This window comes from Peromyscus californicus, unplaced genomic scaffold (genome assembly GCF_007827085.1).
Source record: "Peromyscus californicus insignis strain IS unplaced genomic scaffold, ASM782708v3 Scaffold_20__1_contigs__length_68692818, whole genome shotgun sequence".
NCBI classification, from domain to species: Eukaryota; Metazoa; Chordata; class Mammalia; order Rodentia; family Cricetidae; genus Peromyscus; species Peromyscus californicus.
In genome coordinates this window covers 19892283-19914145 of record NW_026294503.1, presented here as the reverse complement: position 1 = coordinate 19914145, position 21863 = coordinate 19892283, and the positions used below count along the sequence as shown (strand labels likewise).

At 41.1% G+C, this 21863-nt stretch overlaps 1 protein-coding gene across 5 annotated transcripts in view; it reads left to right on the top strand.

The window, feature by feature from the left end:
• The window catches only part of Samd12 (sterile alpha motif domain containing 12), a 425431-nt gene that overhangs the window by 221020 nt on the left and 182548 nt on the right, over positions 1-21863 (top strand). For 3 of the 5 annotated variants that reach the window (XM_052747811.1, XM_052747810.1, XM_052747807.1), the window contains exon 4: positions 13032-13193. In XM_052747811.1, the coding sequence (XP_052603771.1) occupies positions 13032-13193 (162 nt within the window). The remainder of the gene's footprint in view (positions 1-13031; positions 13194-21863) is intronic. The other 2 variants (XM_052747808.1, XM_052747809.1) reach the window with 1 other exon arrangement.

Sequence of the window (21863 nt, the reverse complement as noted above, 5' to 3'; positions counted from 1 at the left end):
AGTCAATTCTATTTTACGGATGTGGAAATTGTGACTCAGCAGCATTTAGTCAATTATTCATGTTCATAGAGCCAGCCTGTGTAGGCATCATGCTTAATGCCATAAGGCTCCTCTATCTAAAATCAGATCTCTGCAAACACAGCAAAAAAACAGAACTAGACACAAAAATGAAAATACCACCTAAAGTGAAATTAAAAGAAAGCAATGCAGTACCACAACTACACTAGAGTCAGCGTTCTAGAACAAACTGTTAAGTGTAAGGTCCTCCAACCTCAAAGAATTTCAAAGCATTGTTCTAAATAACACTCTATTCTCTGTGAGTACAAGCGAGTAAGATGAGCATTACAATTCATAAGAAGCTCGCAGTGTAATGAGCATGAATAAACAATAATGAAAATGAACCCAAAATAAGTTGAATACAAGAGGAAGTTGGAAAAAAGTGAAGGTTTTGGTATAACTTGAGCTTGGATTCGGCTTTTTAAAGCTGGAGTTCAATCAATTAATTCATTCTTCTAGCCATAATTAAACTTCAGTCAATGTCCATTACTCTTCCATTCACAAGGCCCTTCAAGTTAGATCTCAATTGAAATACTCTGTTATGTACACTGAGATGTCCAAGATCAAAAACAGGGAAGTTTTTACTTGAACTAAATTGGCATCTCTGTCCTGCTGTTTGTACACTTTCTTTTTTAACTGTGTACATCTCCAGCAGCAGCATTTCTCTCCCCTGTAAAACAGAGATGATGAATCTATCCTAGCATAGTCCCATGGATGAAATTGGTATGAACAGATTAAAAAGTCTCTAACACAGACTTCTATGTTGTTTTTGCCTTCCTCTCCACATCAGTCCTATGACTGAATTATGAATTATGAAAAAATGCCAACCTTCTGGATTGGCATTTTCAGAAGCAGCTGGTTAACAGCAAACATCTCGATCAGTGGTTCTTCACCACAGCCAACTTTGTCCTCCATCGGTTATTTGCCAAGAATTTGGAGGCATTTTTAATCGGCACAGGTGGGAAAACATCATTAGACGAAAAGCCAGAGATTTTGTAGAGAGCATCCTGAAATACACAAGACAGCCACACTTCGAGTCACAGAAGTACCCAGCCCCAAGAGTCAACAGTGCTATATATTGTGATGTCTTTTCAAGATTTTATACGTTAAAAAAATAAATTTTTGTTTCTCCCTTTGAGCCTTGCTTCTTGTGAACAGTTTCCAAGTATCCATCAGGATCCCATCGTTCAGATGTCTGCCATAGTTTGGGTGTGACTTATACAGCTCCCCTTGAAGTTTAGGATGAATGTTTTCCTTTCCTTAGGTAAGCTTCCTGGAGGAAGCAACAAGACTATATTCTGCTGACTGAAGTGATTTCTTGCTAGCACAACAGGGTGGAAGAAGGTAGACTATCATTCCATTTTTCAGGTTAAAAAAAAAAAAACTAAAGCCTGGAGAGAAGTGTTGGACCAATGGCTGTGTAGCTAATACCTGAGTAATCTAGCATGGGATTAGCCCTGTCCTCCAGGCCTCTTTTTATTAGGGTTTTATAGTAGATCTCATGGTCTTCATAGTCATTGATACCAGGTTTTGTCACTCATTGTTCATTACTACTGATTTGATGGCCTTGAATAAACTCCGTGAAAGCCAGAACACTTTCTATTTCTCCTATTGCGCATATATGAAATTAGACCAACAGTCACTAATCCTAATCCTGATGAAATTTTGAGTATGCAGAAAGGTGCCACGGACTTCACAGATAAAGTTAGTTGATAAAGCTTTGCCTTGAAAGTGTGAGGAATTGAGTTCAATACTAAGAACCCATATTTAAATAATAATAAAAAGTGGACATTATACTAGTAATCCCAGCACTGGGAATGCAGAGACAAGCAAATCCCTGGTACTTTCTGAGTGTCTAGTCTAGCCTAGTTGATGAGTTCCAGGCCAATACGAGAATGTGTCTCCGAAATTTTGAAAAAGGATGAACATCATCTGTGGAAGGACTGAGGCTGCCCTCGAACATTGACATGCATATACATACATTTGAATAATCCCTGCACACACATGTACATCTGCACACATACGGATATACACAAGCAAAAGTATAAGGTAAAATGAATCTCTCCATTTTCAAAGTTAACTTATAACCAGGATTTAAATGTGACTTTGGCTATCCGTACTATTTCAAGTTAATTCATGTGTTGAACCCAGCATGCCCTGTACCTGTTCTTTTCAATAGACAAAAGCTATATGTATCTGTCCATTGTAGCTATGACTATGAGTAGAATGTTGAGGAGGGGAAATACTTGTCAATAGGCATCGCACATGCTTCTTGATGATTAATTTTAAAACATGCAAAGTATGCAAGGCATCGTTTACCTGGTGACACTTGATCAACAAAGATTGCCACATGCAGATGAATGTTGACAAATAAAAGCAAATGTACCTCGAGGTATGGTTTACCCATCAAAAGCAGAAAGGCCTTGGAGGCAGTTTATTGTACCATGAATCTTCAGCTATAATCTCCATTAGGTTGGTATGAGACTTCCTTGCTTGAAACACACACACACACACACACACACACACACACACACACACACACACACACACACACTACTTAGACTGCTCTGAGAAGTTATTACTGAGTCTTCTCAGAGACTAAAACAACCCCCCCAAAAAAATGTTTTAAGGGATTTTTAAAAATAATGTTTGGAGGTGATTTGGTAACTGCAATTAGCAAAATAAAAATATTCAACTTTTCAAGAGGCTAAAAATAACACGGCCATGTTTCTACTCAGTGTGAAAGGTACTATGGGAATTAATATTACTCCAGTTCCCTCCTGTTAACATCATGAGCACCTGAATATAGTCAGCCAGAAAAGTGGACTGTCTGAAACAGGCTCTCTACCTAAGACTGGTTAAAAAAGTTCAATATGCAGGTCCCATCAGTCCAGTAAATTACTCACAGTAATCACAGCGCAAATTTCCACTAACCCTTCTCTTCCTCAACCCAAAGGAGGGAATGAAATCAGGTGCCAATCAGTCTGAGTCTTACCAAGTGAAGGACCAGGCTGGGTAGTGGGCTATGTTCTCAGGTAGAAGTGAGAGGAGATGTATTGGTCTTGCCTTCTTGCCAAGAAATGAGGTAATGGGTTGGCTGGCCTTTGAGTCCTTGCTTATGCGGGTACCAGGAGATTTGTTGTCACATTTAAGAAATCAGGGAGCTGGGCAGAGGTGGCGCACACTTTTAATCCCAGTACTTGGGAGGCAGAGCCAGGTGGATCTCTGTGTGTTCAAGACCAGCCTGGTCTAGAGAGCGAGATCCAGGACAGTCACCAAAACTACACAGAGAAACCCTATCTCAAAAAAATAATCAGGGATATCGGGCTGTGGGGTTAGGAAGATGAATATGCAGTGTATTGTTAGGCAATATAAAATCCTAAAAACCCTTACCTACTCTTGGACACAGTGAACTGTTCATTTAGAATGGTCTGAACAGAGTGCAATGGCAAAGGCCAGACCCTATTCCTACAGTCTGTTGAAAGCCTTAGAGACAACGCCACCAGAATTCCTTTCCACTGAGAAATGAGTGGCATAATGAGGGAAAGGGAAGACATTGAAAGTGTCCACTTGTGAGCCAAAGATGACCCATATACATGATTTGTTTGGGTATATACATGATAGTGTGAAAGACACAGGTAAATTTTAAACTGGAGATTTCATAAAACTTGTGAGTTTTCAGTTATTTGTAACTTAAAACAAAAGCAGTAGCTACAGTTGGCCCATAGTCTAACTGTCCTTTCACAGGGCAAAAAAAAAAAAAAAATGGATTAAAATTGTCTATTTCAGGAGAAAAATCAAACCGTGCAGCCCAACTAATTTCAATGGTCCCTTGGAGCAGTTCTCCTCACACAATTACATTATCCTGACAATCGAAGCATTTGAATTTGTGACCTCTGGAGTAATTGGATAAGGAGGACAGGACCCTCTGGGCACGTGAAGCAGACAGAAGTATATGGTCAAATTTAAGGTGAATTTGAAATGCATTCAGAGGAAAAACAATTAAAAGGCCAGTATTTTCCAATGACTAACTTGGATAAAACATCAGAGCCCTATCGTTTTTATTCACCTATTCAAGATGTCATTTCTTCAGGTGGATTGAATGGGGAATCCGTGGCGGCTTAGCTGACAGTGACACGTAAAATAGAACCTGCCACTCACCATTCAACCAGCTCAGCTCCCTCCTCTCGTCATATATTGACTTTTGTAACTGAGAAACTCAGGGTGTCTGACCTCAGGCAAGGTGGCGTTCGGAAAAATCAAATAACATTGTCTTCCTCTCTCTTCTACCCGCTTCCTCTCCGTCTGCTATTTCTCTCCTGCTTTCTCAGCTTTGCTCACTGTTGGCTTAATTCCCTAGCCAATTCTCTGCATACGACAACAAAGACGACCCCTAACGGCAAATCTAGTATTATATTATACCTTGGGAGAGGTCCTAAGAAGGAAAGAGAACTTTTCCTCTTGGCAACCATAACAATTCCAGTAAGGAACTTATATTTGCTCTGTCTGAGTCACGTCCACACAACATTAATTTAGCAAACATTTATTTAGTGCCAGAATGGAGACACACTCAGGTTAGGGACTTGGAAACATCAATGAAGCCCTGTATTCTCTGAACTTGTACTGTGGCAAGGTGTCGGAAGGAAACTGGAAATAAAAATCAACACAATAAGCAAAAAAGTGATTTTTTTGAGAGCTGAAAAATACTACAGGAGAATTCTTTTTTTAATTCCCCAATGGAGAAAGAGCAGCGCCCAAAATATGAAAGTGAAGTTCTCTTACAGGGACGGACAGGAAAGCCATAGAGACAAAGACGATGGAGTTGCTAATGATCTTGATGGGGCTTGTGACTGAACAAGCATCATTTCTTCCACTCCGTGTGTTCTCTTTGACTGTAGAGGGGGGAACGGGGAAGAGTGAGACCAAGAGTTGTATGAGAGGCATGGAAGACCCACATCTGCCTGCCTGCCTGTCTCCCTCCCTCCCTCCTTCCTTCTTATCATCTTCATACTCTGAGAAGCTTCAATGAAGAGCTTCTCAGAGCTCCTAAATATACCTTTCTGTCTCCCAGAACTTGTTTCCTATGCCTTGTATTCCCTTCTCCCTCCTATTCACCTCAATACTTCTGTCCTTTGCTTGAAATCCCCTGAAATACCACAAGGTGCCATGTGCATGAGATCACACACACACACACACACACACACACACACACACACACACACACACACAAACAGTGCTTTGTCACTGATGTGAAACTTATCTTTTTCGCTGTCTTCCTAGTTCTTTGTAGAGGAGCAAGTTCAATCCATGATGTGCTCGTAGTCTGTGATAAATGACTAGATGAATCTGTTGAACAGCAGCTGTCACAGCCACCCTCCCCCATCCTCTGTCACTCTCTGCTGCATGGTGGTGTTGTGTTCATGGTGCCCTTTTTCCTTAAGCCATCAGAGACGGTGACCATTCCCAGACCCTCCAACTCACTGACCTGAGTCCCCGTGCAGAAATGGGCTTGGTGAGTGTATTAGTTACTTTTCTATTCTTGTAACGAAAGCAACTTATTAAAGAAGAGTTTGTTTGGGGCTTATCATTCCAGATGGAAAAGAGTCCATCATAACCATCATGTCAGGGAAGAGTGGCAGAAGGCAGAAATAGTGGCAGGAACAACAGAGAATTTCACATCCCTCGCCCCAAGCTCGAAGCAGAGACAGCAAACTGGAAATGGTGCTTGGATGAGAAACCTCAAAGCCCACCTCCAGTGATGTATTTCTTCCAGCAAGACCACACCTCCTAAACCCCAAATGGTGCCACCAACTGGGAACCGAGTAACCAAATCCAGAATCTGACCAGGGATGGGGGAGTGGGAGGGAGTGGGGGGACATTCTCATTCAGTCCACCACAAGGAGGATGTGAGGTTCGTTTGAAGAACTCTCCAGAAGTCAGTTAGCAGATGCTGAGCAGCATGGCCTCTCCCAAATCTGCAGCTTCTTAATAAGACATAGAGCTTTTAGGTGTTTTATAGCTCTTAATCAGCCGTGGATAAACATGGTACTTTCACAGAATCATTTAAAAATGAGATAATCTATGTAAAGCTCTTAGGACGGTGTTTAACACATAGTAAATGTTTGCTATTGTTATCACTGTCACAGGAGAAGGAACAGGAGTCCTGTGAGTGTGAAGAGGTAGCAGCCAGCAAAACATCTGCAACTCCAAATTTGCATCATGCCAGTGGTTCCAGGTTAAAGAGGATGTGCACATGTTTCATTCTATTCTGTTGTTACAGTCTATGAAATAGTGTCGTTTTCATCCACATTTTGAAAATGAGGAAACTCAGATCATGCCTTACTGAATATTAATCCATATCTATTAGCTCATAACCTCATGCTTTTTTATTTTAAAAAACATTTTTACTCATTTTACATATCAATCACAGATTCCCCTTCTCATCCCTCCTCCTACTCCCCCCACTCCAACATAACCCCCCCCATCCACCCCTCATCCTCTCCTCCAAAAGGGTAAGTTCTCCCATGGAGGGACAGCAAAGCCTGGCACATTCAGTTGAGGCAGTACCCAGCCCCTCCCCGCTGCCTCAAGGGTGAGCAAGGTTTCCGACCATAGGTAATGGGATCCAGAAAGCTAGCTCATACACTAGGGATAGATACTGATCACACTGCCAGGGGCCCCTCAAACAGACCAAGCTACACAACTGTCTCCAGTATGTAGAGGGTCTAGTCAGGTCCCATGCAGGTTCCATAGCTGTTGGTCTAAAGTTCATAAGTTCCTATGAGCTTGGTTCAGTTGTCTCTGTAGATTTCCCCATCATGATCTTGACCCCCTGCCTTGCTCATAAAATCCCTCCTCTCTCTCTCTTCCACTGACTGAGTAAAGACCTGCAAAGACAGTGGTGCCTAATGCTTGACGCTTGTCCTTATCCTCTAAGCAAAGGAGTCTTTGCAGATGTGACTAAGGAGCTCCACATGAGCCAATTGTCCTGGGTTATTCAGATTGTATTACTGTTAACCACAAGTGTCATCATAGGAGGAGTAGAGATTATGTGTGTGTGTGTGTGTGTGTGTGTGTGTGTGTGTGTGTGTATAATATATATATATGATCAAAAAGTGATATGAAATGAAGGTAAAGTTTATGGTGATATGGCCACAACTAAAAGAACACTGGCAGAGCTAAATGAAGTATTTAAAACCAGATTTTGTCCTGTCAGCTTCTGGAGGGCATATGGTTTTAGCCCAGTGAAACTGGTATTGAGATTCTGGTTTCCATATCTCTGTGGAATACATTTCGGTTGTGTTAAGTGCCCATCCTCATGGTAATTTGGTATAGCAACAGAGAAAACTATTAACTTGTTCCTCTACTCCACATGCTCTTTCTGCCCCGCTGCTCACCTGAGCTGCTGGTGGTTTGTGGTGTCTGTCTAAACCCAGAACAAAGCCCTCATCTGCCTTCAACCCCTGGGAAGGTCAGGTACTCAGCCTCAAGGTCTCCATTCTTTCTGACAGCAGGTGTTCATGTGCTCATCACCAACCAATGCAGCTGCCAGCTCCTGCCATGGCCAGGCTCTCACGTTTGTTTTATTTGACTGTTGCCAATCAAGTCCCTTACATCAGACACGACAGTAATTTAAAGACCTGGAAACGGGAAGTCATTAATATGTGGGTAAAGAAAATAATCTTAGCATTACTTAAGCAGTGCTTAAAAATACGTATTTAATATGTATTTGTAAGTACTATTATGTGCCAGCATAGGGAATCTGACAGGGAAATTTTATACAGTATTGCAATTCTCCAGAGAAACAGAACTAGTGGGGATATATATATATATATATATATATATATATATATATATATATATATACACACACACACACATACATATATATATATATATATATATATATATATATATGAGAGAGAGAGAGAGAATACACAGGTTGATAGACAGATAAAATAAATTGGTTCGTGGAGTTATAGAAATTGCCAAATTTAAAATCTGTAAACCTGATGTCCTCATTTGAGCCCAGAGGCAAGAGATGCTATATGTTATAGGATGCAATCTGCCTTATCTATTCTATCACTTTAATTATCAGTCTCTGAGCCTTAGTTGTAGGGGTTGTGTTGTAGATGTAAGAATTCTGAGCACCTCACAATCAGTGTTTCTCTGCATTTTGACCAGTTGTAGCTTTCTGTAATAGTCCCCCACCTGCTGCAAAGGATGTTTCTTTGATGCTCTATACTTACCTGTGGGAATAAGGGTAAGTGTTAAGATTGCAGTTAAATACTGGTTTGGGAAAGTGGCAGTAATAGGTTTTTCTCTAGGATCAATGACCTAAGGCTCAGGGACATCATATAAGAGGGGTGGAAAGAATATAAGAGCCAGAGGGCCAGAACATCTGCTACAAGACTGTCATCTCTACATGACGAAAAAGATGCCCATGAGCTCTCAAAAGTGTAGTTGCTTAAACAAAATATGAATGTCAATTGACATCCCAGTTCTGCTTGGTGAAATCTCCCAAGGCCCTACCCCTCGATGAAGGGATACAGGCAACTGAGGATTGCTGAGAGAGGAAGGGTCAGTCCTCCCCAGGGATGAGTCCCCTGACTGGTTATCCAATACCAAGTGGTAAGTCCTAAAACATGTACATATGAGCTACACACTAAATGGACACAGCAAGCTGTATTATGTATTTATTTGTGTGTATGTATATATATGTATAGCAATAATAATTTTTAACAGGCTATGAATTTGAGAGGGAATGGGTAGGTGGGAGTGGTACACAGAAGGGGCTGGAGGGAAGAGGAGGAATAGTTTAAATACAGCCCACATATATGAAATTTAAAAATAAGTAATTATTGATATCATCTGGAAACACTCAGGCTAATAAGTAACTAAGTATCTGGATATCTCATGGCCCAGTCAAGTTGGCTTATGAAGTTCACCACCATGCCTATGTTTATGGAATTGGTGTGCTCAAGGGACATAGACAATAATGCCTTTTTGGACAGACTGAAGCTTCAGATGCACCAACACTTGAATTTTTCAAGGTTGCTACCAGAACACCACACCCAAGTTTCTGCTGTGTGAACATCTTCACGGAGTCTTCCCTGGCCATTATCAAGGGGTCCTGTGAATATTTTTAACAGAGGTTGGGTCACTGCGATAACCTCTTAGTTCTGTGACTCCTATTGTGATCTACCAATGCTACCTGCTAGCTCAGTGCTTTCGGGGTTTGAGGAGGACATTGAAGGAATGAAGGAATGAGAATAAGGGATGTTTTAATCACCTACTTTTTTAGTTCTACCTATTTCATTACTTCTGAAGATTCCAGATGTTTGCTGGAGATAGACTAGCAGGAACAGACCAGATTTCCTTCCTCTATCACATCCTTTCCTAGAGCAGTGATTCAGTTTCCTGCTCATAAAAGGGGCCACCAGCCATTGTGGATAAGCTTGGAAACCTGAATGGGAACTGAGGACCTCCTTTCCTCCACGCTGCTTCTAGGAATTGTAAAGTCATAAAAATAGAGCCAGGAGCCTTACTGCTCCTGCCCCTTGACTGGGCTTTGTGGCACCATCACTTCCTGTTTTGACTTTTCTCCATGTCCCAACCTCCAATCTATTCTCCTCATAAGAACCAGTGAAGATCTAGTGAAGGCCTGGCATAATGCCCAAGTTGTCTTTGCTCAGAACTCTTCACACTTCATATCCAGGCCTCCCAGAGCCTGCCAGGCCCTCCTGAACTCTGTCCCGGCCTCTTCTCAGATGCTGCTTCCCACCTTTGTCCTATTTTCTCCACCCTACTGTAGTGACATTGTCCATTCCTCTGACTTCCTTGACACTTTTCTTCCCTGTCTTTCTCCCACGTTCTAGTGTCTCCTCCCCAGACAGACCCAGGACTCAAGGTTACTGTTCCTTAACTACCATCTGTTCTCTACTTTTCATGATGGCCCCCACACAGAAATTGGAAAAGGAAAGAGCTCTCTGTTTGAGTTATTTTTTTAAAAAAATTATTAGTGTTATTCTTTGAGAATAACTCCATACCATTGTACTTTATTCATAAACATGTATTTTGATCATATACATCCTCCCTCCCTTAGCTCCTCCAGACCCATTCCCATGTACTTGCCAATCCAACTTCATGTCCTTAAATAAATTGAATTAAATCTGTGTTGCCCAAATACTGTTGGGTGTGGGTGGGATCATCCCCTGAAGCATGGTTAACCTACCAGGCTTGGGACACACCCTTAAAGAAAACTGACTCTTCTTTTCCCACAAGCGATCAATTGCTAGTATCTTCTCATCTGGGGGTGAGACTTTGCCCACCTCCCTCCTGCATGTTGGGATTTTTTCAGGCTTGAACTTGCCTATTTGAGTTCTTAAAATGCTGTCAATTCCATTCATGAGGATAACTGCTGCTGCTGTAACAAACTTGGAGGCTTAAAATTATCCATGTTTATATTCCTACATTTGTGAAATTCAGAAGTTCAAAAATGGGTGTCATGGGACTCAAAGTGAGATGTTTGAGACTTTTGGAGTATGAAAGTGGGAGAGAAGCAAGTTTGAAATCTTAGCCTCTGGAATCTGTAGGGACTCCATAGCTCCTGGCCACTCTAACTCCTGTTTGCATTTCCACACCATTTCTCTCTCTCTCTCTCTCTCTCTCTCTCTCTCTCTCTCTCTCTCTCTCTCTCTCTCTCTCTCTCTCTCTCTCTCTCTCTCTCTCTCAAGTTCTCTGTTCCTTTGTATCACTACAAAGGATACTTGATGGGCTGCCTGGGTGATATATGATATTCTCCCATCTTGGGTTCCTTATACTTCACTCACCTTTACAAAGCCTCTTTGGCCATGTAAGGTAACAAATTAGATTAGAACATCCTCCAGTGCTGTTACTTTATCTTGCTGTAGAAGGCAATGGCAAGGGAATGTGTCTGCTTTTGTCCTCTTGTTCCCTTTTCATGGTTACCATGATCATCTGGTGGAACCAAGCCTGAGCTCTATCTATGGGACTTCTTTCATCAGAATGCCACAGAAGCTGTAGATCACTCTCAACACATACACACACACACACACACACACACACACACACACACACACACACACGCACGCACGCACGCGCACACACACACACACACACACACACACACACACACACACACACACTTTCCTCCCAGACCATATTCCATGGTCATGCCATCAATATTCTCATTCAATATTCCTCCCTACCCTACCCTACCCACCTCACTTCTGGGCAGAGGACTGGAGAGAATCATTGCACATCACAATATACAGCTGGCTTTTTTTTCTAAGTGGGAAGAGCCATGACATTGTTCCTGGCTAATAAATGGCTGTAGGCCAAGCAGTCCATTGGTGAATGAGATACATAAGCACTCTTTTCTACCTTTGCTTTGATTATCAATGTTACCAAGTTCAAGGAAGGAAGACTTGCAGTCAGCATGCAGAATAAAGCCAGACACAGTTCTCCACCATAATTTCCTGTACTTGGGAGTGTAAGGCAGGAGGATTTTAAGGCAAGCATGGGCTACTTGTTAAGACCCTGTCTCAAAATCAAGCAAAGAAAAACCATTCAAAATAAACCAGGAAGCTCTGCTGCATCATTTTAAGCCATCATATGCAGCATATATCCTGGTTTATCTTGACGAATGTTCTGTGCAAGGGTTAACAGGAAGGGAAGATGAAGACTGAACACCACTGACTCTGCTAGCTGCTCCTCTCCATCCACCTGTATCTATTCACAGGCTGCCCACTCATCAGCTACATTCATGTGCTTTCTTGTTTCTTTGATGGAAATGCCCATTAACTTCACCTTCTAGTTGTTTGGTTTCTTTTCCAAGGTGATAGAAGATTTCATTTCTTTCTTCCAAAAGAAGCGGAGTCACAGTTTGTTAAGAAGCAACTCTAATGTAGATTTAAACATGGATATTAGGGAAGGGAGAGTGGTGTTTAGGAAAAGAACATACACACACCCAATACATGGGTGTGGACTTTCCAACAGTTTCCAGCGTCTATATAAAATTGTACTCACAGACTTGCCATTGATCACAGGCAGCTGCTTCTGTCTTTTCCTCATGATAGAAATGATAACAGATCCATCCGCAGGTGTGACAGCTGAGGCTGTGAAAAAAGAGTAAATGGTGCTGTGGGCATTTTACAAGATCGCTCTCTTAGAGTAAGCAATGGAAGTGAAGTATGCTTATTTCAAGGTAAATGCACAGTAGGGCATAATTTGGGGACTTCATAGAAATCAAGGTAGAAGAAAAACATACAGATATCTGGAGTTGGAGAAAATGGAGCTGGAAGGGAGGCATGCTGAGTTGCCAAGACCTAGATATGTGGCATCATAAGCACCAGAGCTCCTGGTTTTGCCCTCCTGAATGGCACCCTTCCCTTGTCTTCTCTTAACCTCCTCTTTGTGGGTCTTTTATCCTCAGCAAATGTTGAGGTGAGCAGAGCTTCCCACAGCTGCAGCCAGAGAGCTGGATGTCTTCAGATCAAAAACAGACCTTAGACGTGTGTTTCACTAAAACAGAATTGCTGCTGGAGTTCCCATATGCGTAGTGAGAGCATCTAGTTCTGCAGCTGGGGTGTCAAAAGGGGGCACCCTGGCCAGCCTGAGAACCCATCACCCAGTGAAGAGCACTGTTTCCATGGAAACCAGCAACTGATGACCCAAATATGCAAGTTAAAGTTCGCTGTTTCACCTACCTCATTGGGTCTACTGAGGGTTGCCACTGTTACATAAAAACCAGTGCTCTCTTTTGTATAGGTGGGTTTTCTCTGTGCACATCATCAGTCCTATCAGCATAGACCATGGGGGTCCCTCGGTTCTACATCATCTGCACTTAGTTATAAACTTTTTTTTGTCGGGGCTGGCCAAAACCAAGCTGCAAGTCATTCCCCCAGGGTATTGCTCACTTGCCTCTCTCTCCATTTCTTCAACCCCTGCAGGGCGAGCCCTGCTGAGACTCACAGACAAGAAGCTGGAACGCATGGGGATCGCCCAGGAGAGCCAGCGACAGCACATCCTGCAGCAGGTGCTCCAACTGAAGGTGCGGGAAGAAGTCAGAAACCTGCAGTTACTCACACAAGGTAGCCTGCTGCTGCTTCCTGGTGGGTGGCTGCCCGGGAACATGGGAAGCCAGAAAATGTGATCGTCTGTGACAGAGGGGAGCCAGGAAAATTTGTTATTGTTTCCTTACAGGATGTTCTTCATTAAAAGGAAAGAAGTAGGTAGCTCTAAAGACAACTTCGCTCTAAAACTTTTCGTTTTCATTGCTCACCAGAGAGAAAGATGCATAAATAAGTAATGGGTTGCACAAGTGGAATTACGGGCACCAACTTCAAGGTTATCGTGTAGGGCTGCATAGATTGCTTACTGTACCACTCCAGAGAGTACATTGATCAGGGTCCAATTGCTCCCTCCAGAGGTGTGTGGTGTTCAGGCTGCACGACTGAATAGCACAGTCCTGGCTGCCCTCATCTGAACAATAATTCTGAGGAGGCCTTAGAATTTGAGTAATTCTAAAGTTAATATGGCCTGTGCTAGAGATGAGGTTTTGATATATTTTGTTTTACTTTGCTTTTCATTGGCCAATAGAAGGGAAATCTTTTAAATGTACCTTTATTTAACTGAATTAATGCATGCATAGGCTTTAGAGATTTTGAAAACTCTATTTAACTATTGAGAATAGAATGATTTAAAATATAAACTAGAGAATTTAAATTTGGACTATTAAGGCTGTGTAACTCAATAGTGTCATGAAGAACCTCAATATATTGAGAGCACATAAAATCCCTATAACTTTGAAGTGTCAAGAAAATCTAAAATTTGAAGAAAATTCTAAGTTCCACTATATGTAACCTATGCATTTACATACTATTTGAAAGATATAAGCTTCCATCGACTGTACTTTTTCTTCTTTTGTTGCCCATCATGCATCATTTTAAATGAAAGGATGATAAAATAAGTGTTTTTTGAGAGCATTGGGTAGTTTTCAATATTCAGGATACAGTAATTGTAATTGTAAGCATACTGGAGAAATCTGGGGTCAGCCAAGTTTTATATTATTGCATTTAGATTAGCCCAGGAATAGTCCATTTGTCTCGAGCTGTGGTTCTCAACCTGTGGGTCATGAACGCTTTGGGGTTGTATATCAGATATCCTGCATATTGAATATTTACATTATGGTTCATAACAATAGCAGAATTATAGTTATGAAGTAGCCATGAAATCATTTTATGGTTGGGGACCACCACAGCATGAGGAACTTTATTAAAGGGTTGAAGCATTAGGAAGGTTGAAAACCACTAGTCTAGAGGAAATAATGCAGCGCCTGAAAGATGTGTGCTGCAGAAGGACAAATATAGACAGAGAGTGACGTAAAAATGGTGTCGGCTCTTTAATATGCTTGTTCGAAGTTTGTCCCTCGAGACTCCTGGTGGTGAGTCATAGGAATGAGTAGACTAATTTGAATGTGACATGTTGATACACTTTTAAGTTTCTTTTAAGAAGTAAATAGAGATAATAAGACTTATGACAAGAAATGTCATCACAGCACTATTTCTAAAATGGAAAAAAAAAAGAAGCAAATAATTCTACTTAAACTTTACGTAATCCAGGCATCAAAATTCCCTTTTACATAATGTCAGAAAAAGATTTGAGAAATGGGGGTGAGGGCATATGGAAAATTTGATTAATAGCATGGCTCAATTTTTCAAAATATAGAACTCATATTTTAACATATGAACAATATGTAAAAATATGTAAAATAATATAGATGATTATGCCATATTTTCATGATGGTTTGCTCTGGGAAATACACTTGTGGATTATCTCACTTGTATTCATTATACTTGTCCATGTTTTCTGAATCCACTATAAAGTTTTACTGTTGTTTAATCAGAGGATATTAACTAGTAGCTTCTACAGCATTCTTCTTTCTACGTTCTTTTTGGTGTCTGGACCTTCTAGGAGCTTTCTTTTCCTCCTCCGTTGATAACAAGGAAGAGACTTATCTTCATGGAGCATGCCTTTGATATCATCCTCTACTCTTTTCCCCCTGCCTAGGCTGTGCCTCACAAAATCATCTTCAGTATTCATTGCCCAGAAGTCTTCTTCAGATTTTTTTTTTTTTTTTTTTTTTTTTTGGTTTTTCGAGACAGGGTTTCTCTGTGTAGCTTTGCGCCTTTCCTGGAATTCACTTGGTAGCCCAGGTTGGCCTCGAACTTACAGAGATCCGCCTGGCTCTGCCTCCCGAGTGCTGGGATTAAAGGCGTGCGCCACCACCGCCCGGCTTCTTCAGATATTTTTTAAGCCTACTAAGCTAAATGCCTGTCTGTGTTCTGGGAAAGTCCTAAGCTCAATCTTTCTGATTTCGTTGTTGTCATCCCCCACTCCACCCTCATTGAAAAGCTGTACATTCTGTATTCTTTCATCCCACTCCCTTTGGGAGAAACTAATGTTCTCTTTAGCTCATGAGTATTTTTCTCTGAATTTTTATTGCCTCTCTTAGTGCTTGTCCTTCACATGTTAGTGTTCAAAATCCCTTTATGTCAGGCATCCTTTAAAAAAAATCTACAGTGTTATTGAAGTGATAATTTCCTTTTTATAGAAAGGGAAACAAAATTGACAAGATGTTTTGAACATTGATATTTGAAGATATAAAGAGATCTGGTGAAGCTTTAAATTATTGGGGGTCTAGGTTTGCTCTAATAAGAATCAATGTTCTATCTACTCAAGGGAGCTGGCTGGTTTAACATGTATATCATATGACAGTTCACTACAGGGGTGATTCAATATTGAATATTTGATTCTTCAAACCCATACTAAGCTATAGCAACAATGTGCCAAATAAGTACAAGTGTTCTGCGATGTTTTTTCTATCTTTTTGAAAGTCTCTGGGCCTGTGTCTTCAGGAGAGTGGGTCATACTTTCAGTTTATAGAAAAGTGATATGGTGCTGGGACACATAAAATTATTACTCTGGTGCAAACCATGTTTTTGTTGGTGTTGATGGCATAATCCATTCAAGCTCCTCGAGTAAATACCACGAACTATTTAGGTTGTTATATTGTAGTTACTATTCTTATTTCTGTGACTAAATGTCTGGTGAAAGCAACTTACGGGGGATGGGTTTATTTTAGCTCACAGCTTGAGGGTGTACTTGTTACACCTGGTAGGGTATACATAGAAGGGAGAGCATGGCAGCAGGAGGATGGGGCAGCTGGCCACATTATTCCTACATTCAGAAAGCAGAGAGAGATGAGTGCCAGTGCTCAGTTCCCTTTCTCCTTCTTATTCACTCCTGGACCCCAGCCCACACAATGGTACCATCCACATTTAGAGTAGGTCTTCCAACCTCTGTGACATACCCAGAAATTTGTATCCTGCATGATCCTAGATTCTGTCAACTTCATAATCAATATTAACCAGGACAGCAAAAAGCAATAGAAATTAATTCTCATCCTTCTGAATACTGGGAAATCTGGGGTCAAAGTGTTAGAGGATTCAAGGACTAGTCAAAGCGGTTTTATGGGCCATTCTAACTGAGCCCTTCCACTGTGATTCATATATCAGAAACAAGACATAATTACTCTGAGGTCCCTATCAAAGGTACTTATCCCATTCATGAAAATCCTACCCTCAAGGCCCAATCCTCTATCAGAGGTCCCATCTCCTTAAACCATAACTTAAGGATTACAACTTCAATGAATGAGAGTGTTTGGAGGACAAAATATCTAATCTATTACATTGGCATTTAACTCTGTTATTTTTAAACAAAACTAACCATTTTTAAAGGTGGTTATCGCCTTTGATGTAGTCCATGTGTGTCTGTGTGTGTGTGTGTGCGTGCATGTGTGCACATGCACAAGTGGAGACAAAAGGTTGACATAGGATGTTTTCTATCACTCTCCACCTACCTTAGTTTGTACAATTGACAATGGAGCCCACCCACTTCTCTAGATTGGGTGGTCAGGGAGCTACGAAGATCTGCCTGTCTCCACATACCAATTCTTTTTTTTTTAAGATTTTTATTTTTATTTTTATTTTGCAATACAATTCAGTTCTACATATCAGCCATGGATTCCCTTGTTCTCCCCACTCCCGCCCCCCTCACCTTCCCCCCCTCCTGCCCCCCATCCCCACCTCCTCCAGGGCAAAGCCTTCCCCTCAGTCTGAGATCAACCTGGTAGACTCAGTCCTAGTAGGTCCAGTCCCCTCCTCCCAGGCCGAGCCAAGCGACCCTGCATAGGCCCCAGGTTTCAAACAGCCAACTCATGCAATGAGCACAGGACCCGGTCCCACTGCCTGGATGCCTCCCAAACAGATCAAGCCAATCAACTGTCTCATCCATTCAGAGGGCCTGATCCAGTTGGTGACCCCTCAGCCATTGGTTCATAGTTCATGTGTTTCCATTCGTTTGGCTATTTGTCCCTGTGCTTTATTCAACCTTGGTCTCAACAATTCTCGCTCATATAAACCCTCCTCATTCTCACTAATTGGACTCCCAGTGATCCACCCAGGGCCTAGCCATGGATCTCTGCATCCAGATCCCTCAGTAGTTGGATGAGGTTTCTAGCACGACAATTAGGGTGTTTGGTCATCCCATCACCAGAGTAGGTCAGTTCAGGCTGTATCTCGACCATTGCCAGCAGTCTGTTGTGGGGGTATCTTTGTGGATTTCTGTGGGCCTCTCTAGCACTTTGCTTCTTCCTATTCTCATGTGGTCTTCATTTACCATGATCTCCTATTCCTTGTTCTCCCTCTCTGTTGTTGATTCAGCTGGGATCTCCCACTCCATGACAAAGCCAGATTTAAACAATACTTATCCACATACCAATTCTAACACCCAAACACACACACACACACACACACACACACACACACACACACACACACACACACACACACACAGAGTGCTGGAGTGACAGACGTGCATCACCACCCCTGGCTTTTTGTGTGGATCCTGAGAACCTACCTGGTTTTGAGTCCTTGCGCAGCAAGTACTTACCCCGTGAGCCATTTTCTCAGCTCCCAAATTACTCCATTTTTGAGGAAAGGATTTTATCTTTTCAGTGATTGGATTTTTTTGGATGTTTCTATTTTGTTTTTAGAGTCCCTTCTAAAAAAAAATGTATGTTTTTGGAAGAACATAGGTGACTCCCTTTAGAGAAGCAGCTAAGTAAATCATGGCACACATAGTTACTAGAGGTCTCTGAACCTGTAGATAAGGAATGAAGAAGGACCCTTGGGAAGCCATGAAAAATAAAAAAGCAAGATGCAGAACCATATGCATACTGTACATTTGCCAAAAAGGGAGAAATATTCTCTCTCTGTACATTCTTTATTTATATAGGAAACACTGAATAATGTAGATGAAACTAATGTAAGTTACACCCAGGAGGCAGGGAAGGTGGTCACGGAGAGAGGATGCATGCTTCAGGTGTCATTTTGCATTTGAAATATAAGTGTTTGAACTATTTTAAAGAACACATTTTTAAAAATAAACAAGAAGGAAAAAGAATAAAAATAACTTTTAATGTGCCTGGATTTTAAATCCTGACTTGAACACCTAATACTGTTACTTCAGGGAAATTATTTAAGCACTCTGTGCTCCCATTTCCTAACTTTTGAAATAGAGATGAGTAACTCTGCTCAACCAATAAGAATATGGTAGGAATTAACAGAGCTAAATATGCTTAGCCATTAGCCTTGTCACATAATTCAACCAAGTGTGCATTTACAACATGCCTCATCATTTTAATACCTTTTCCGAAATAATTTTGCTGACACACAGTTTGCTTACATTCACTTACGTGTACACTTTTACACAGGAAAAACTAAGATTTTGCCCCACCTATCTTGATCTACCCCTTCTGGATGCTGACAAAAAGACAAAAAAACACATAAGACTTTTTCCTAAAAAATTGCATAATGTGTGCATAGTAAATGTCAGTTTTTACTCACTGTTCAGAAACCATGACAGACACTCTTGAAACAGCTCATCATCTGAAGCCAGGGCCATCTTCTCTGAAGTTCTGGCTGCCCCTCTTGCCATTGACAATGGCCCCATGGCTCTCTGACATTTGCAAGCAACATAATCAATGTTTGCCCTTGCTTTCATGCTAAACTTCTGATGCCTTTGAGAGATTGTCTCTACTGAAAGAAAGCCTTTGTTCTTCTGTGTTCGTCCGTGAGCAGCCAGGATCTCAATGTGGTGACCACATTTGATTAACTGTTCCTGCTATAAACTCAGCTGGGTCAGAACACTCCCAGTTATGTTTTGGGAAGTACGGAATGAGGCTGGAAAGTCATCCTGACACTATACTTCCGCTCAATTCATGAGAAATGGGAGTGGGGGTGTGCTTTATACAACACACAACAGTGGTACAAAGTCTTCTACAATCCTCAGATTTATCCACATTTGGTGAAATAATGGTCATTCTTGGTATCTTAATAGTAGACATTGTTTCTAGAAAGCAAAACTACCCAACAGATACTGAATGTTATTTTTGATAAAGCTAATGAGTTTTAAATGTTTACTATATGCAGATCATGCATAAGCTATCACATCAATTCTTCATATTTATTTACCTTGGCCCTTATTTTTTGCTCGTCTCAATATATATATAAGGGACAGTGACGACAGGGAATCTGACCTGCCCAAAAGTAAACAAACCTTGGTAAAAAGCATAGCTAAGGCGGAAGTCCAAAGCAAGCTTTTTGCTTTCTTTGCATGCTTCACTGCCCTCTTTTGGGACTGACATTTTCTTTTCTAATGCAGGATTACACAAGGCCATTTTCATGCAATTATATAGTATAATTCCTTTCCCCAATTTGCTTCTATTTTATGACGTATATACACATATATATGATATTACATATCTGTAATGTCTAGTCCCACAAATGAGAGAAATAACTGCTTGATGATTACCTGCAGCTGCATCCATTTTCTTGCAAATGACATAACTTCATTCTTCTGTTTTTATTCATTTTTACTTTTTGAAATTATAATTACATCCTTTCTCCCCTTCCTTTCCTCTCCCCCTCAACCTCTCCCTTTCTTCTTTATGTGTAAATTACTCCACTGTGCACACAACCCGTGGTTTCTTTATCCATTTTTCTGTTGTTAAACATTTAGGTTGGTTTTAAAACTTGGCTTTTGTTGCCCTCCGAATACATGCTATGACATGCGCACATGTCATAAGACAACATGTAGGAGTCAGTTCTTTCCTTCTATGTGGGGTCTGATGATGAACTCAAGTTATTAAGCTTGGTGGAAAGTGTCTTTACCAACTGAGTCATTTCACCACCTTCAGTTTTGAACAATTTTTAGATTTATTTTTTAATTTTTTTATTTATGTATATTTGATCAGTATGCATGAATGCCATGTGAGTGCAGTACCCTCAGAGGCCAGAAGAGGGCTTTGGGTCTCTTGGATCTGGAATTGTTTTTTTTTTTTTTTAATTTATTTTGCAATACAATTCAGTTCTACATATCGGTCACGGATTCCCTTGTTCTCCCCCCCTCCCGTCCCCCTCACCTTCCCCCCAACGCCCCCCCCCCCCCCATTCCCATCTCCTCCAGGGCAAAGCCTTCCCCACAGACTGAGGTCAACCTGGTAGACTCAGTCCAGGTAGGTCTAGTCCCCTCCTCCCAGGCCGAGCCAAACAATCCTGCATAGGCCCCAGGTTTCAAACAGCCAACTCATGCAATGAGCACAAGATCTGGTCCCACTGCCTGGATGCCTCCCAAACAGATCAAGCCAATCAACTGTCGTGGATCTGGAATTGTAAACACTTGTGAGCAACCTAAAGTGGATAATGGGAACCAAACTCTGGATCCTCTGAAGGAGCACCAAGAACTCACAGCCACCAAGCCACCACCCCAGTCCCTGAATAAATTTATTTTTCTTCCAAGTAATTTTGAATAGTTTTGCTTTTTAAGATTGTATTGTTTCCTTAGCGTTGAATTCTACCTATTCTTTTAAAAAAAGTTATTTCTTTTATTTTTGAGATTGTAATGTGATTACATCATTTTCCCTTTCCCCCTTCAAACCCATATATATTCATAAATACAGCCTGCTTAGTCTGTATAATGTTACTTGCATGTATGTTTTCAGGGATGACCATTTGCTATTGGATAACCAAGTGGTGTGCTCTTCCTTGGGAAAGACTATTTCTCGGCTCTCAACATTCCTTACTTGCCTATAGTTCTTTGCGTGGGCTTAAGCCTTCATGGGTTTTTCCCAGTTCACGTTGGCATATCTACTATTGTTGACCTTGTTCAGCTCATATTTAGGCAGTGAGGTTGATGAGACTTTGTAAGTGTAGCTTTTGATATCACTAGAAGACAAAAAGCTCACAGTAAACTCTCCGATCCTCTGGCTCATTGGAGATTTTATTTGAATTTCTTTTATGGCTTTGATGCTGAACATTTTTCCATATGTGTATTGACCACTCATACTTTATCTTAGTGTACTCTCTGGTCATCTCATTAGCTCAGGTATTGATTAGGTTACTTAATTTCTTGTTCTTTAGGCTTTTGAGTTCTTTGTGTATTCTAGATATTAACCCTCTGTCAGAGGATAATTAGAAAAGCTTTTCTCTCATTCTATAGGCTGTCTTGTTTCCTTTGTTGTGCAAAGGCTTTTGAATTTCATGAAGTACCATTTACTAACCATTGACACAAATTCCTGAGTAACTGGATCCTACTCAGAAAGTGTTTGTCCATGCTGTGTCTCATAGGTTTTTTTTCCACCACCAATTTTAGTTTGGGTC